Source organism: Staurois parvus, unplaced genomic scaffold (genome assembly GCF_062004578.1).
Source record: "Staurois parvus isolate SC_StPar_1 unplaced genomic scaffold, SC_StPar_1.0 ptg000090l, whole genome shotgun sequence".
NCBI classification, from domain to species: Eukaryota; Metazoa; Chordata; class Amphibia; order Anura; family Ranidae; genus Staurois; species Staurois parvus.
Window position 1 is genome coordinate 113,881 of NW_028317886.1, and position 16,598 is coordinate 130,478.

Genomic DNA, 16,598 nt, shown 5'->3' on the forward strand with positions numbered 1-16,598 from the left:
TTTACAGTAGCTTAGCCATTCATCCTGGTGCTCAGCATAAACAGTTTTGAGGTTTGATTACTGTACTTAGCCAAAGTGGCTTTTACCTCGTTGTGATATTGTAAAATGTTCTAATCCTGCATTTTATATTTAGCTGCAGCTAAATTATTTAGTAATATAATATTGTATTAACTTGTGCTTTCTGTTGGTTCCAGAGGAGATCTGTACGCTGGTGATTGCTGAGACCTTCCCAGAAGATGCAGGCACTTTCACTTGCACAGCAAGAAATGACTATGGATCAGTGACCTGTAATGCACAGCTCACTGTGCTTTCTGGTATGTCATTGGTGTGATGTCTGCTATGGCTTCCTGACACTGACAGTGATATCTCTATCTGTTTTATTTATGTTAATGCTTCATCCATCAAGGTGTCATCCATTAAGATCTCTACTGCAACAAATTGTTTATGTCAAACACGCAAAACTAATGAGGCAGAACAAAGAGTAGTACTGGTTATTTCTTTCCTTGTCAAGGATGGATTGTAGGGTGAAGGGGCCATGATGAAGCTATGAGTCCACTGCAGAATGCAATACTTTAAATGTTTTTTTTTTTTTAATAAATACTGCAGAGTTCTGGAATGGTTCCATGGCAGTAGATAACAAAAGCGGGTTCTGTCTTGCAAATCTACTTTATTTTAGTTTATTTAGTTAGTGTATGGTTTTCTCTTTTCGTTTTGTATAGAATAGAGAGAGTAGAAGCTGTGTTAGGTTTTTACTTCTATCTGGGGCACCATTAGAGACATTTCCCCTTACTGCTGTCAGCCTGTCTCCTCATGGGGGGTGGAGGGGGTGCAGCCTGGGTCTCACCAGTGCTCCAAGAGATCCTGTACCTGGCCCAGCTCTCCTTCTCCTTCTTCACGACCACAGAGAGGGAAGGAAGTAGTGGTGCTAGAAGAACAGCGGGCACCTTCTGATGGATGGACAGTGGCCATCAGGTTGTGCTGGCTCGGTCTACCCGCCGCCAACCCTTCCACTGTGTGGCATGGCTCCCAGCAGGCCACAGACCAGCATCGGTCCACAGCCCAGGGGTTGGGGACCCCTAATAGAGAGAACAGTTTCACCAGAGAGGAAGTGAGGGCAAATGTGCAACATCAACACTTACAGCAATAAAAAGCTGAAAGGGTTTCTGGCCTTCTCCTACTCTGTTAAAAAAAACCATTTTGCTCGTGGAGAGTTTGCTTTATTTTCTGTTGACTGGACATACATTTAAACAAGTATACTTTGTAATATACCTAACAACATGAAGCATACACTGCACATAAGGTCTAGTTAAAATATCTTTATATATTACAATGTGGTAGTTATGGTATTTTTGTATTATTTAAAAACATGATTATGGCTGATATTTCTCTTTAAATATGGAAACCTGCACATGCAACTTTAATGCTATAACTGTAAAAAAAAATAATCTAGAAAAAAAAGATAGTCTGGAGGAGATAGCACATGTGACTGGTTTATTTAACTTGATTGCACTGATTGGTGTGTTGCTTATCATCCATGGTTAATCCATCTTCTATGCTGATCTTGTCATGCTCATTTACATTAAAGGGTGGGAAAGGAATATTTTAAATATCTTCTTTTCTGTTAAGGTGTACAAGTGGCAGTATTGTCAATGTGAAATGTATTGAAATGTTCCTATTTTACAATGAGGCTGATTTACTAAACCAGGAGTAGGCAACCATTGAGAGGTGGCGATCTACCTGAACAACATGAAAGATCAACGATCACCAGGGTTCATTGCTCCATTTTTTGGTTTAGAAGTTAGCTAGAAAGGCCTAACTAAATAGTAAGGAAATCTTAGAACAGTGTAATACAACAAATGCCACTGTAAAAATATAAACTCGGCTTGCCTTAAAAGTGGACAGTGTTAGTAAAGCAGTGGACAGTGTCAGTAGGGCAGAGGACGGTGTGTGAGCAGTGTCAATAGGGCAGTGGACAGTGTGTGGACAGTGTCAGCAGGGCAGAGGTTGGTGTCAATAGGACAGTGGACAGTGTCAATCAGCAGAGCAGTGGACGGTGTCAGTAGAGCAGTGGTGTCATTATGACAGTGGACAGTGTGTGGACAGTGTCAGTAGGGTAGAGAATGGTGTGAGAACAGTGTCAATAAGGCAGTGGACAGTGTCAATAGGGCAGAGGTTGGTGTCAGTAGGGCAGCGGACAGTGTCAGTAGGGTAGAGGTTGGTGTCAGTATTTTCTTTTTTCTTTTTCTTTTTTTTTTATTATTATGCTTTACAATTTTTTTTAGGAGTCCTGTTGGGGGGCCTTTGGTGAAATATCGGGGTCTAAACAGACCTCTGATGTCTCACATTTGAGGCAGAGAAAGGGACAGAGATTCCACAGTCCCTTTCTCTGCAGCCTCAGCTGCACTGGACAGTGAATGAACGGGATGTACTATGTGCTGAGCTTCTTCATGTTCACTCACAAACTGAAGCATAATAAACAGCTATGAATGAACATAGTGAGTAATCGGTACTGATCTCTCACTGTGTAAATTCAGGAAAAAAGGGTACCGGTAAATTACATGTTTGCCAGTCCCTTACCCCACTCTATATCCTGAAATGATCTCCCCGCAGGAGCAGGTGGGAGAGGAGAGCAGAGAATCCAGCAGTGCTGTAGGGGGGAAGGGGGACCAGGGGCGCACAACGCTGGGCCTGGTGAGCAGAAAATAGGACAGGGACAGAAGGGGCAGCATTTCCTAGAACCAATCACCTATATATTCTTCCCACAGCAGCTGAATGCCGGCGGGAGATAGAGGAGGAGAACCCAGCTTTCAGCTGCTGCAAGAGGAAAATATAGGTGATCCGTTGTAGTAAATGCTGCCCTTGCCGTGCCTCCTATCTAGGTTCTGGTGTCGACAAGGAAGTGATACAACCTTATTGCCACATGCCTGTGATCAACAGGTTGCTGACCCCCTTACGAAAGGATTCCAGAATGTTTACACAATAAATTGTGTGAATACTAAATTCAGTTTTCAATTGTACACATGATATAAGTAAACAAATTTTCTTTACACATAACTGGACTGGATAATTGAAGTAAATCTCTCATTTTATTGCGTGAGTATTCTCAGATCCTTTAGCAAATCAGCCTCAGAATGTGGTTTCTTTTAAAACTTTTAATACTTTGTATCCTAAGTGGATTGGCTTATCTTCTTAGCATCATACTGAGGAAGTAAATGTGGCTTAACTTCTGATCTGAGTGAACTGAAATAGAAGACTATTGTGATTTCATCTTCAGTGGAACTGCAAATACTAGCATGGTTTGGCTTTAGAGGAGTAAGGCCAACCAGTTCCTGCTTTAAACAGCCTGAAAATGTCCATTAAGACAATATTGGGCTCAGATTTGCAGCCCTTTTACTTTGGTTTCTCACATAGATATTTTGCTTTATAACATATTCTCCTCACAGGGATTAATTTACCTTTATGTATTCACAGAATTTATCAAAATTTGATAGTAAAAATTTTAGGATAGACAATATCTGTTACATGACACAGACTGGAAAGGATTTTTTTTTTTTTTTTAGTAATGTGTTTGACACAATGATTGTCTTATTACTGGAACACAGGAATAGGTTCTGGAATACGTCCATGTTGTTTTAAGGTGAATCATATTTTTACCTTGGGTTCTTTGTTCTCTCTCTCTCAGCAAATAATGAGCGGACCAGAAGCGATGTGTCAAGTGGAGAGATTAGTGGTTATGATTTCCAGAAGCATTTGTCTCCTTCTCCTATAGCAGCTAAAAGTAGTGGCCTTGAAATGCCATCAAAGAAAACTCTGGAGTGTTTTCAACCCAGCAATCTGGCGTCAAAACCAAACTTAGAAAGAAGTAATCTGCAACTAAATACTTTGGAGCGGAAAACCAATGGTGTATACAGTAATAATAGTTTTAATGGAGTTAGCAGCAATCAAGATAGCATCTATCCCAGTCCCACCTCACCTAGCACTTTGGCTTCACCTACCAAAGAGCCTCCACCGGTACCTTCCAAGCCGAAACTGTGAGTACTATCATCTCTAATTCTGTGCATTACTAGTGTAAGAGAGAAATGTTTAAAGCAACAAACTAAAGCAATATTGCGTGCTGGAAGCCAGTATGGTTTTTGATCCAGGTGTCTCAATAATCTCTGCTGAGAATTCATGAGCAAAGAGAGCAAGTAGCCAGAGTTGCAGCTATAACAGTGGCCCACATGGCATTTGAGTTACTTGAGAACTTGATAATAAATTTTCCTATGCTCCCCCCACTTCTTGCATTTTATGTGTGTCATACTAAACAGGTAGCATTGACAACTTTGTGTATACTAATTGCTGCCTGCTTCCTGATGCTATACAAAGTGTATAAAGGCTGTGTCTATACTTCAGCTTTGAAGTGATGAGAAACGCATAAAAAGGTACTGACAGCTCAGAAAGAGCAGCTTCAATACATGTACTAAAAATGATCACCTTTAAAAACTGCCTTAACCAAGTGAAAGTCTGCAAGGCAGACATAACATACTGATCATTTACGATATGATTTAGGAATTTGCATTAAAAAAAACCCTTGGGTTTACAGTAGTCAGCAATTCTTATTAGTCTTTTGTCATAGTTGCAGCATACTGAGTAATCTAATCATTGGATATTGTGGTAATGATAGCGTGCTCATTTTGGGGTTTTTTTTGTTGTTTTTTGTGCTTGTGCCATGTTGTTGGCAGTCATAAAATATTAGACCATTTTTGTACAACTTTATGTTTATTTGAAGCTGCAGCATTCATTTGCTCATGACAGAGCAGTGCCTATCTGGTGTTTGAATGCATTCAAGATTGATTAGGCCATATGCTGCTAATAAAATATACCTATGATGACAGAAATGTGAGGGCTACTATTGCTGACCTTGTTGGTTTACTTTCATGCCAGTCAAACAGCTTCAGTACTTTCTGAGTCACTGACCCAGAACAAGCATGCATCAACTGGAGACAGTTGAGAACTATTGATCTGTTTACTTGTTCCAGGTCAGTGAAGACCTTTTCAATGTAGTTTCATGCACGGTATTTCTCTTGGAACATTTATTTCTTCAAGGCTGTTTGTTAAAAGGTAGCTCTTTACCAGAGAGCAAAATGGAATGGGACATCTCTTTACTGGCAAAAGTATCCATGCCTGAGGCCTTCCAAGACTGTAATGTGGCCAACTTTTCTAGAGTTTATCATTATGTGGGCAGTACAGTAGCTAAGTGGTTAGTACTCCCACCTAGTAGCATTGGGGTCATTGATTTGAATCTATGGATACTCTGGGTACTCCAGTTTCCTCCCACACTCCAAAGACCTGCTCGTAGGCAAATTGGCCCTAGTATGTGTATGAATGTGAGTTAGGGACCTTAGATTGTAAGCTCCTTGAGGGCAGGGACTGATTTGAATGTACAATATACTGTATATGTAAAGCACTTCATAAATTGGCGCTATAGAAGTACCCAAAAAAAATAAATAATACATAAGAGCAATTACAAGCAGTTTTGACACTTTATGATTGCTCATTATCACTCTGAAATTAGCTCTTACAATGTGTAATTGTCCCATATAATTTGATTCAGTGGCACCACTTCATGGACCAAGTAGATAAATTCCTCTGATTTACTAAGACAATACATTTTAGAAACCGCAAGTTCATTCCACATATGTGGATAATTGCGGTGAACATTCACATAATTAATTGTGTGAAGAATCTCAAATCCCTTACATCAGTCTCAATATGTGGAGCAGGGGCGGACTGACCATTTGGAAACTCGGGCACTGCCCGAGGGTCCAGGGTCAGTAGGGGGCCCCATGAGATGCCCCTGGTACCTTTTTTCATAGGCTTTTTTGAGTTTGGGCAAGGACCTAGGGGCCCCATGATCCCTTATTGCCCAGGGGCCCCATGAGTTGTCAGTCCGACCCTGATGTGGAGTGTTATAAGAGCTGCCTGGCCATGCAAAGTATGTGACTATTTACCAGATCACTGAAGATGTCAATGTTGGGGAAGCCTGCTTTGGGACATTCCTCTTCCTCCTAACCACCTTCTACTGCAGACATCTATAGACACAAATGATCATTGTGCTTTTCTGTGTTTCCTCCTCTCCGTTTCTACCGGATTGAAGACAAACTGCACTGTAGGAAAGCTGAAAGCTAATGGAGAACCAATTTGTGTTCATTTACCCAAGCAGCTGCTTGTTAATGCTATACTTAATATGGAATCCAGCAATAATATTTATTGTGATGTTCTCATTTAATGTGTGTGAGTCATATGTACACTAACAACATAAATCATCGAAATTAAATTACCAGAACAAATAGAGCTACATACAAAAGTTAAATAGATTGTATTTAATTCCCTCTGACAGATATGTTTTAAATTTTTTGATGGGGGATGCTGATGTTTTCACTCTTCATTACTGTTTATTTAGTGAAAGGAAATTAAAGAGACTAACTGGAGTAGCTCTTTGCAAGTCTTTAAATCAAAGTCATAGCTGCATTGGCAAATTCATCATTTTTATTAATGTTTTTTTTTTTTTTTTAAACCATGTTGAGAAAAAGCAGACTAAAGCATCCCCCTTCTGTGTTTCTAGCTTCGCAAGTTAGTGTCAGCCATGTCAAGGCTTTTATAGCAGGTTTTATTGTCAGTCTAGAGCGGAGGTTCATAACCCTTCTCAGTCTGGGAGCCAGCGTTCAGACTTGCGGTTTAGTTTTGAATTAATAATTCATTTCCTTTTAGTTACTTTTCTGGTTTCTGGAAGTTAAATGTAAACTATGCTCTTTTCCCTATGGAAGACAATAATTAAGTAGAATTTCTATATAAACAGTAGTAAGTTACAACCATTGGTGTTAAAGAAAGGGGAAGGAGCTATGTCTGTAAGCAGACAAGGGCATCCACTCCCTCATCATATCACGACTCGATTACCGCAACTCCCTCCTTACTGGCCTGCCTTGCCGCTGGCTATCCCCGCTTCAGTCGATCCTGAATACGGCTGCCAGACTCATTCACCTTTTCAACCGCTCCATTTCTGCCACCCCCCTCTGCCAATCCCTCCACTGGCTTCCGATTGCCCAACGGATCACATTCAAAATCCTAACACTGACGTACAAAGCTGTCCACCATACTGCCCCGAACTACATCACTGACCTAATATCCAAGTACCACCCAGCACGCACACTCCGCTCCTCACAAGACCTCCTTCTCTCTAGTTCCCTGGTCTCCTCCTCCCATGCGCGCCTCCAGGACTTCTCCAGGGTGTCACCCATCCTCTGGAACTCCCTACCCCAACCCATCAGATTATCACCTACTCTCCTCTCCTTTAGGCGCACCTTGAAAACCCACCTCTTCAGGGAAGCCTACCCCACCCCCTGCTAACTTGCCAACCTCTTCCACTCTTCCTACCACCCCATCCCCCACAGCTATCTCCTCCTGTGCCACCATCCCCTCCCTCCTAGATTGTAAGCTCGAAAGAGCAGGGCCCTCGATCCCCTCATGTTTTGCAATGTATTGTTGTTGTTCTGTCACATGTTCTGTCCCCCTTAGTAATGTAAGCAAACTATTGGCGCTTTATAAATACTGTATTATAATAATAATAATCTAAAAGGTAGCTGATACTAAAGAAGAACCCATGAAGACACTCTGTAAGTACATCTACTCCCACACAGTAGAAACAACTGCTAGTACTTTACTATCACAAAGGTTTGATAGAGCATCCTATACTATACCGGAAGTAAGACAGAGGTTGAGTATTTAGGATACCTTCCACCCGTATAACATCAGGGCATGTGGTAGTGGTCTTGAAGTAATGTATTGGCCAAGGTGTCCATATTAACCTGATCAGAAGACATTTGATACATCCATGTTAAATAATACAATGCGCAATAAAATATTGATTCCCATTTTCCATATTCCTCATAGGCCCCACGTTATGTTAAGTTAGAAATATAATAGGGTGGATCTATATAGAGGGCAGCTGTAAACACAGGAGCAGTGAGGGCTGTACCAGAGCCTGCCATTAATAAGATAAGGATATAGAGAACCTGGCTGCTACTCTTTACGTTCTAAAGATGATACTAATTATGCTGAAATACAGTATCTCTTGTATGTTTTGTACAGTGTGTTTTTTCATAAACTTTACCAATCAAATTCTAGCATTCATCTTTGCTGTGTTGGTATATAAATGAAAGCAAATGCACATTCCCTATTCAGGTGAAAGCAGCTAGTGTGCTCTATTGCTCTCCATAATTACAGCATACTATGTATGTTGGTGGGATGTTACAGAAGATTACACGCTGTGAGACATCATCTCTAAATCTTGAACTAATTACCACAGAAAAAAATAAGTGGGACTTTTATTATACCTCTGACAGTCACATCACCAGATTGTTAAAATTAATATCATATTTTATTACAAAGTGTAAAGGGTTACTAAACCCACAACAGAAAATTCAGGCTGTATATTCAGTAAAGAATGCTTCTTATACTCACTGTGGAACCTAAGGATTAACTCCTCTGCATTGTGTAAAAAGGCTGTTTGATCCTTTCTTCTCTCTTCCTCCCCTTTTTCAAGTGACCACCTCTTATCTCCAGACTGAACCATAGGCATGCAGATGATCACTTTGGTATGTATTGCTAGAGAGATATTTTTTTTTTCCTGGGAGAGTGCATGTGATTAGCACATGGCCAATCAGCGCTGTCCAGACAGAGGTCAGGGGATTTCCATCCTCCTAGAGCAGAAAGAAAACTCCTGCTACAAGCTTTAGCTAGTGGTGGGCTGGACACAGAAGTCACAAGACTGCACTAACTGTTGCTGAGAAAACATATGTAGCAGTTTATATTTACTAAAATAATTGCATTTCCATGTTCTGTGTACTGTGGGAGATCAGATATAGTGGATGCAAGGTCCTGGGTTTAGTGACACTTTATGTATATGTGCAAAGAGCACTTTTTAATTAAACAGATGCCCAATAAAACACAATACATTATAAAAAGCCCTGCTGGGAAGTCCTTGAGATTGGTATAATGGTCTATGCATTTCTCGGGAGAACCCGTTTCATTAGGACCCTCAAGAACCTCAAAGGGAATTTCTCCCATATTTTCTTGTAACGATGTATGTAAAGCTAAAGTCCTGTGAATCGGGTCCTCTGGCGAAACAATTAGACTATTATACCAACCTCATTGACTTCTCAGTTGAGCTTTTTAAAATGTATTGTGTTTTAATGGGCATCTGTATGTATATGTGTGTGTGTGTGTATGTATGTATGTGTGTATATATATATATATATATATATATATATATATATATATATATATATATATATATAATGTGGGAGGGACACTTTGTTAAAATTCATACCATATATTTATTACAAAGTTTCGTTACAATCTGGTGTGTCTGTCAGAGGCATAATAAAAGTCCTACCTGTTTTTGCTCTGGTACTTTTTTTCCACCCACCCTCCAGCCCCAACAGCACATACTCACTTTACCTTCACTTCACTGCTACCCTATTCATCGTCTTGTGTGAAGGACAAAGGAAACATGGGACTTTCTCAGTGAGGCAGTGCTGGTTCTATAGTCCTAAATCTGTATAAGCTGTGACTCCACTGACTGTTCGCTCACACTGGACTTTTCTTCTCTCCTGGCCTCTACACAAAGCAGCGGGAAGTGAGAAGAATGCAAGTACACCCTGTTCCAAATTATTATGCAAATTCTAAATTCTATTTAGGTGTCACAAATATTAAATATTTTGTTTTTCAGTTTAACTCATGGATGGCATTGTGTGACAGGGCTCTTTTGATCACTGAAAACAATCTCGGACACCTGTGATAATTAGATTGGCAGGTGAGACCAATTAAGGAAAAACTACTAAAGGAGGGTGTTCCACATTATTAAGCAGAGCACCATTTTCAAGCAATATGGGGAAGAAAAAGGATCTCTCTGCTGCCAAAAAGAGTGAAATAGTTCAATGCCTTGGACGAGGTATGAAAATATTAGATATTTCACGAAAACTTAAGCATGATCATAGCACTATTAAGAGATTTGTGGCTGATTCAGGGTTCATGCAGATAAAGGCACATTGAAGAAGATTTCTGCCAGATCCATGCATTGGATCAAGAGAGCAGCTGCTAAAATACCATTACATAGCAGCAAACTAGTATTTGAAGCTGCTGGTGCCTCTGGAGTCCCACGGACATCAAGGTGTAGAATCCTCCAGAGTCTTGCAACTGTGCATAAACCTTCTATTCAGCCACCACTAACCAATGCTCACAAGCAGAAACGGCTGCATTGGGCAGAAAAATACATGAAGACTAATTTTCAAAAAGTCCTGTTCACTGATGAGTGCCGTGCAACCCTGGATGGTCCAGATGGATGGAGTAGTGGATGGTTGGTGTACGGCCACCCTGTTCCAACAAGGCTGCGACGTCAGCAAGGCAGTGGTGGAGTCATGTTTTGGGCCGGAATCATGGGAACAGAGCTGCTCGGCCCCTTTAGGGTCCCTGAAGGTGTAAAGATGACCTCTGCAAAGTATGTGGAGTTTATGACTGACCACTTTCTTCCCTGGTACAGAAGGAAGAACTATGCTTTCCGTAATAAAAATAATCTTCATGCATGACAATGCACCATCTCATGCTGCAAAGAATACCTCTGCATCAATGGCTGCTATGGGGATAAAAGGAGAGAGAGTCATGGTGTGGCCTCCATCCTCCCCTGACCTCAATCCTATTGAGAACCTTTGGAGCATCCTCAAGTAAAAGATCTATGAGGGTGGGAGGCGGTTTACATCCAAACAGCAGCTCTGGGAGGCTATTCTGACATCTTGCAAACAAATTCAAGCAGAAAATGTCCAAAAACTCACAAGTTCAATGGATGCAAGACTTGTGAAGCTGCTATCAAATAAGGGGTCCTATGTTACAATGTAACGTGACCTGTTAAAATGTTTAAAAAGTTAAACTGTTGTTAAAAGTTTGATTGAAATAGCTTTTGATTTCAGTAAATACGCTGCAAACACAACAAATGACAATTTTCAGTTCTTTACAACCTATAAAGTGTTTTAAAACTTACTGTGCGTAATAATTTGGAACAGTGCATTGTACGTTTTTTATGTTTAAAACAAATACTGGTATCATTAGGAGCTTTGTTCAATAAAATGTGAATTGTACTCTTAATAGTTGATAACATGAGAATTATGCTGACTGTTATTTACATCAATTATTTAGGTAAATGACAAAAATATCATTTGCATAATAATTTGGAACACGGTGTATATGCATTTTGTATACGAACTTGTTGCTTTATCATTCATAGGCAAAGCAAAGATAGCTAGTATGGAAAACAAATGGATTTCTTCCAAATGTTATTATGACATATGATACATACATATTTTATAAAATTCAGTTTTACTTTTCAGGCAAAGGGTAATCACATCATCTCTTAACTTGCTTATTATACAACTGAAATATAGCTAGACTTGTCTTCACTGAACTGTTCTTCAGTTCCAAGGAGATGTCTTTATTTCCATTCTCTCTTTATTGTTTTAGATGTTTTATGACAGTAGACAAAACATATTTTCAGTTCTTGTAAAGAGTTTCAGATCTACATATGAGATTCTTCTCCATTCTACGTATGTGTTCACATTAGACTGTCACTAATAATGGTGTTTCTCATTTAAAGAAATCAATTTATTTGGTTGTGACACTTGAGACTGCCTTGACCTTCTGCTTATTTTATGACTGTGCCTGAATGTTGGCTTCCCCCACCTGTGTCTGTTCATGGAATACATTCTTTCCTGACAGTTCTGTATTTCACATCAGTGGCCAGGCACCTCACCACCTGTCACCAGTTAACCAAAGTCATGAACCAATAACTGGAAATGTGAAACCCAGCCTCTATGGGGATCCCAACTGAATACAATCACATATTATTACTACAACCTAATCACCAATGCCACAAAAAAGTCTGGTTAAAATAGTGGGCTTTTTTTGTGGCACTGGTGCTGTAATGACATCTTTTTGTCAACTCGACCATGCAGCTCATTTTTGTTCAAGTATCATCATATTGTGCTCCTTATAGAAAAAAATACATACTGTCTTTTTTTCAGAGCAGCCTGTATTTCTCCTGAGCTTAGCTTTTGGTTTTTCCTTTGTATTCCAAACAATTCTCCTGGCACTTGTAGCTGCAGTCTTTCTTGGTCTACCTGACCTTGACTTGGTATCAAGAGATCCCCGAACATACTTCTTAACAAGTGATTGAACAGTACTGACTGGCATATTTAAAGCTTTGGATCTCTTTCTATATCCTTTTCCATCTTTATAAAGCTCCATTACCTTGTTACACAGGTCTTTTGACAGTTCTTTTCTGCTCCCCATGGCTCAGTATCTAGGCTTCTCAGTGCATCCACGTGAGAGCTAACAAACTCTCTAAGTATTTATACACAGACACTAATTGCGATTTAAAAAGTCACAGATGTGGGACATTAACCTTTAACCATGTCAAGTCTGGACACTTTCACCCCCTTCCTGTCCAGGCCAATTTTCAGCTTTCAGCGCTATCACACTTTGACAATTGCGCGGTCATGCAACACTGTACCCATATGAATGTTTTAACATTTTTTGAGACAGATAAAACTTTATTTTGGTGGTATTTACTCACCACTGGGATTTTTATTTTTTGCTATATAAATGAAAAAGTCCAAATATTTTGAAAAAAAGTGTTTGTCTTATAGAATTTTGCAAATAAATAATCTTTCTTCGTAAATCTTGGCCAAAATGTATTCAGCTATCTTTTTTAGTAAAAAAAAATAACCAAAAATAGTTTATAACCAAAAATTTAAATTTTTAAAAAATTTTTTTTTTACATTTTTTTTTTTTTTTTAATATTTTTTTTACCATACTGTCACCCTAGCAGCACAGTGTCACCATAGTGACACTGTACTACTTGTTAGGGGTGATGAATGTTTTTTTTTTTTCACCCATAAAGGCTGTAAAAGCAATCATTTCTCCTTCTCTCTGGCTGCATTCTTACAACCATTGAGAAATACTGTAAGAGCTGTGATTGGTTACAGCTTGTCACATGGTGCAAGGCTGTTGTGAATAGCCTTGTACCATGTGACCTTTGTGATCATTCACAGATTTCACAAGTAGTAAGCAATGATGTCAGGAAGTGACAGCTTGCTTGCTACTATTCATGTGATCACTGATTGGCCAACCAGGGATCCCATGAATCGGGACTTAACACAGAGGGTGTGCACAGGCAGTTAATGTGGGGGCCGTTTATAAACGGCAACCCGCCTCGGCACTGCTCCTGTCTGGCCGTTTATGTACATGGGCCGGACGGGAAGTGGTTAATTGCTATTGTAACCTGTGTCACCTTGTGCATCTGTACCAAGGCCAAACATTCCAGGGTATGTACATTGCTATGATCATGGCTATTTTGGTGATTTCTGTTATTTAAAAAGGAGCCAAACAACTGTGATAATAATTTGCTTCATATGATCACTATCCTTAAATAAAAGACATGACTAATCATATTTTCAATATAAATGGCAAAACTTCATGATTTCTGCCAGTATATGCAAACTTTTGAGCACAACTGTAGTCTTAAATAGACTTTAAATAAGAGATAAATAAAGCTTAAAGTGATACTAAACCCATTATTTTTCAGTGTCTTAGCAATGTCCTGGCAACAAGGGAGGACATGATGATGCCATCTGTGGGAGTTTTTTAATCAGGCTTTGGGAAGTATGTAAATGGCCTACAGCTATAGCAAGGGCATTTATTTAACTTGGGCCAAAGCTGCACAGTTTGTTTTTATCTATAGGGGCCCATTACCTTCATACACAGACAGTTTTTTTTTTTTGTAAAGGTGACCTAACACTTTTGGCTCTCTTCTAGAGTTTGGTGAGTGGTTGCCTTTATTGTGCTGACTATTAGTCTGCTATAAACTCCACTTTCCCCTACCCTTTAGGCTGGCTTCCAAATTATAATTACATCATCTGTCCGATACTATATTGCTTTTGCAGAATAACTCAAGTTTGCAGTAGCTTTCTGTGTTGAAGGTCACTGAGTTTATAATTCACTATTCTGAAATCATTAGGGTTCTTCCCTGTGTGAACATTTTTTATTATGTGGATATATCGTCTGAGGTAAAATAGTTCTGTTCAGAACACAGACATTACTCAGGCTCTGATATAAATCATAGTGAACATGAGGAGACCATAGTGGGACCTGTCCAAGTCTTATTTCTAACCACATAACTGAGGTCCAAGCCAGAAGGGCTGCCAGTGAAGCTCAACAAACAACCAAACTTGAGTTCTCAGGATATATCATCATTACAGACTTGGCTTAATGCTTGACAAAGACAGAGCCTGTCTTAGACAGGAATGTGGTTATTCTGAACAAAGAAGAGAAAAGAAACAAAGAACAGCCCTAATCTGTAGATGTTTCTAAAATCATTTGCAGCACATTCTCTTAATTAGGAGTAGAGGCGTTCTAGTTTAGAGATAAACATGTATGACATACAGTATTTATCAGTGCTAAGCATATCCTTCAATATTTTAAGAGATTATCCTGTTTCTGAACCATCATACGGTAACACACATTGGGTCACTTCCCATCTTTGTATAAACTGAATTGCAAATTTCAAATTGTACCAGAAGTCCTTAACCTGGTTTTGTGGCTTGATTATTCAAATGTATTGGACGTGCTACAAGTTGCCTCTGTATGCCAAATTTTTGTTCATCAACTTAGTGTAAGCTGCTGGTTAGCATACCATTGGTTGCCTGGGGGGATGCAACTATGTAAGGAGGATGTTTTAGTTATTTTTTAATTTTGGCACATGCAAAGTATTGTATATGAATAATTCATATTCACCACCGCAAATAGCAGGGAGCAAGAATAAGAAGAGTAGCTTTTCTTAGCTTAAAGAGACCATTTTTTTGGTCTATACAGGACAAAGTAAAAGGGTTACTTAACTTATCCCTCCAATGCAGCATAAACGTACCTTTACTTGCTCCCACTTGTTTGGCAGTTAGAAGCAGGAAGATAAAGCCCTGTGTAAACTCCAGACCAGGAGCGGACTGACCATTTGGAAAGTCGGGCACTGCCCAAGGGCCTGGGGTCAGTAGGGGGCCCCATGAGATGCCACTGGTACCTTTTTTTCAGAGTCTTTTTTGAGTTTGGGCAAGGACACAGGGGCCCCATGATCCTCTATTGCCCGGGGTCCCTATGAGTTGTCAGTCTGCCCCTGCTCCAGACTGACCTTCAAGAGTTTGCACAGGGTAATGGACTCCATGTGTGCTCCCATGTAATAGTACTAAGGCAATCATAAGAGTTTGGTGATGCCTCTGTGCTTGACTTCTTGGGTCTACATGTCTTCTGTATGTATTATGAAGGGGGGCCACTCTTTCTCTTGGATTTATTTATTAATTGTATGTTATGGAGAATACAACAGGGCTGCTAGAAAGGAGATAAATAAGAATACCCAAGACACCCAGGTGGTCAAGAATACGGCAAGGGCTAATTTACCATGATATCCATCTGTAACTAAATTTTAACTTTTGGTGAACAAATACTATAAAGTGAAAGTTTACTGGAGATGGGGGAGTATGTGCTTACATAGTAACATCTATCTGCAGTTTCACTTTAGCACAAGCATTCACATGGGCAGTGTTTTGGGGTGTTTTTAAAAGTACCAGGAGAAGTTTTTCACATGGCACTAAGTACTCGTAAATGTAGTTTATGTAAATGCCATTAACTCTCCAGCATTATCGTGATCCCCAATCTACCACTGTAAAGTCCCATCTGTGTTTATTCAGAAACTCTACCTCATTCTACACTTGAACGACAGGCTGCTAATGCTGGAATTTCCACAAAGCAACACAGAGGTCAAGGTTACAAGGGAAAGTGCAATTTAAAATCTATGCTCACCTCCTTTCTGGTCAACATTCACCGGTTATATAATATCAGGGGATTGGCCTTTAAGCAATTGTAAAATCAGTAGAACATGCTGGAAGCTGTAGTTTTTGGTGAAGTCAGTGGTAAACTGAACTGGACTGGATGTGTTTCCTAGGCTTGGATGCTTCATTGATGGAAGGGTTTCTGATGTCATAGTAAATCAATGTATTTGATTAAATTTGAGTTTTTCAGCGTATCCCGTTAATGTGGGGGGAGAAAGCTGCATGCCACTACAATCTGGTTACCATTGTGAGCATCATGTGTTTTCCATCTTGTCTTGTTGTTTAATTAACATCAATCTTTCAGAATCAATCTCATCTCGTCTTAGGAAAAAAATATTGTCTTTGAGAAAATACCCTTTGTAATATGTATGCCAATAGCAGCAGCATGGCTTTGATTAGTTGAAATCTCTACTTGATTTCATGTCAGTTTGGTCTGCTTCAGTGGATGACATACTTTAACAAAGGAAAATTAAAATCCAGATGTTAGAATGCTTATTAATATAAATCAACACAAATTCCAAAGAGAAGGGGAATTTTTGTAACTGACTTTTTTTTTTATTTTTTTATTTTTTTTTATTTTTTACAAAAACAGTTCACAAGCATATGGTTAGTAAAAATAGTAATAATAGGCAC

The 16,598-nt window shown here is 39.5% G+C and overlaps 1 protein-coding gene across 1 annotated transcript in view; it reads left to right on the forward strand.

The window, feature by feature from the left end:
* LOC149468207 (palladin-like) overlaps positions 1-16,598 on the forward strand; it is a 348,477-nt gene that overhangs the window by 110,456 nt on the left and 221,423 nt on the right. Inside the window, exons 8-9 of the mRNA XM_089670345.1 lie at positions 195-314; positions 3,683-4,031. Coding sequence (XP_089526471.1) covers positions 195-314; positions 3,683-4,031 — 469 coding nt within the window. The remainder of the gene's footprint in view (positions 1-194; positions 315-3,682; positions 4,032-16,598) is intronic.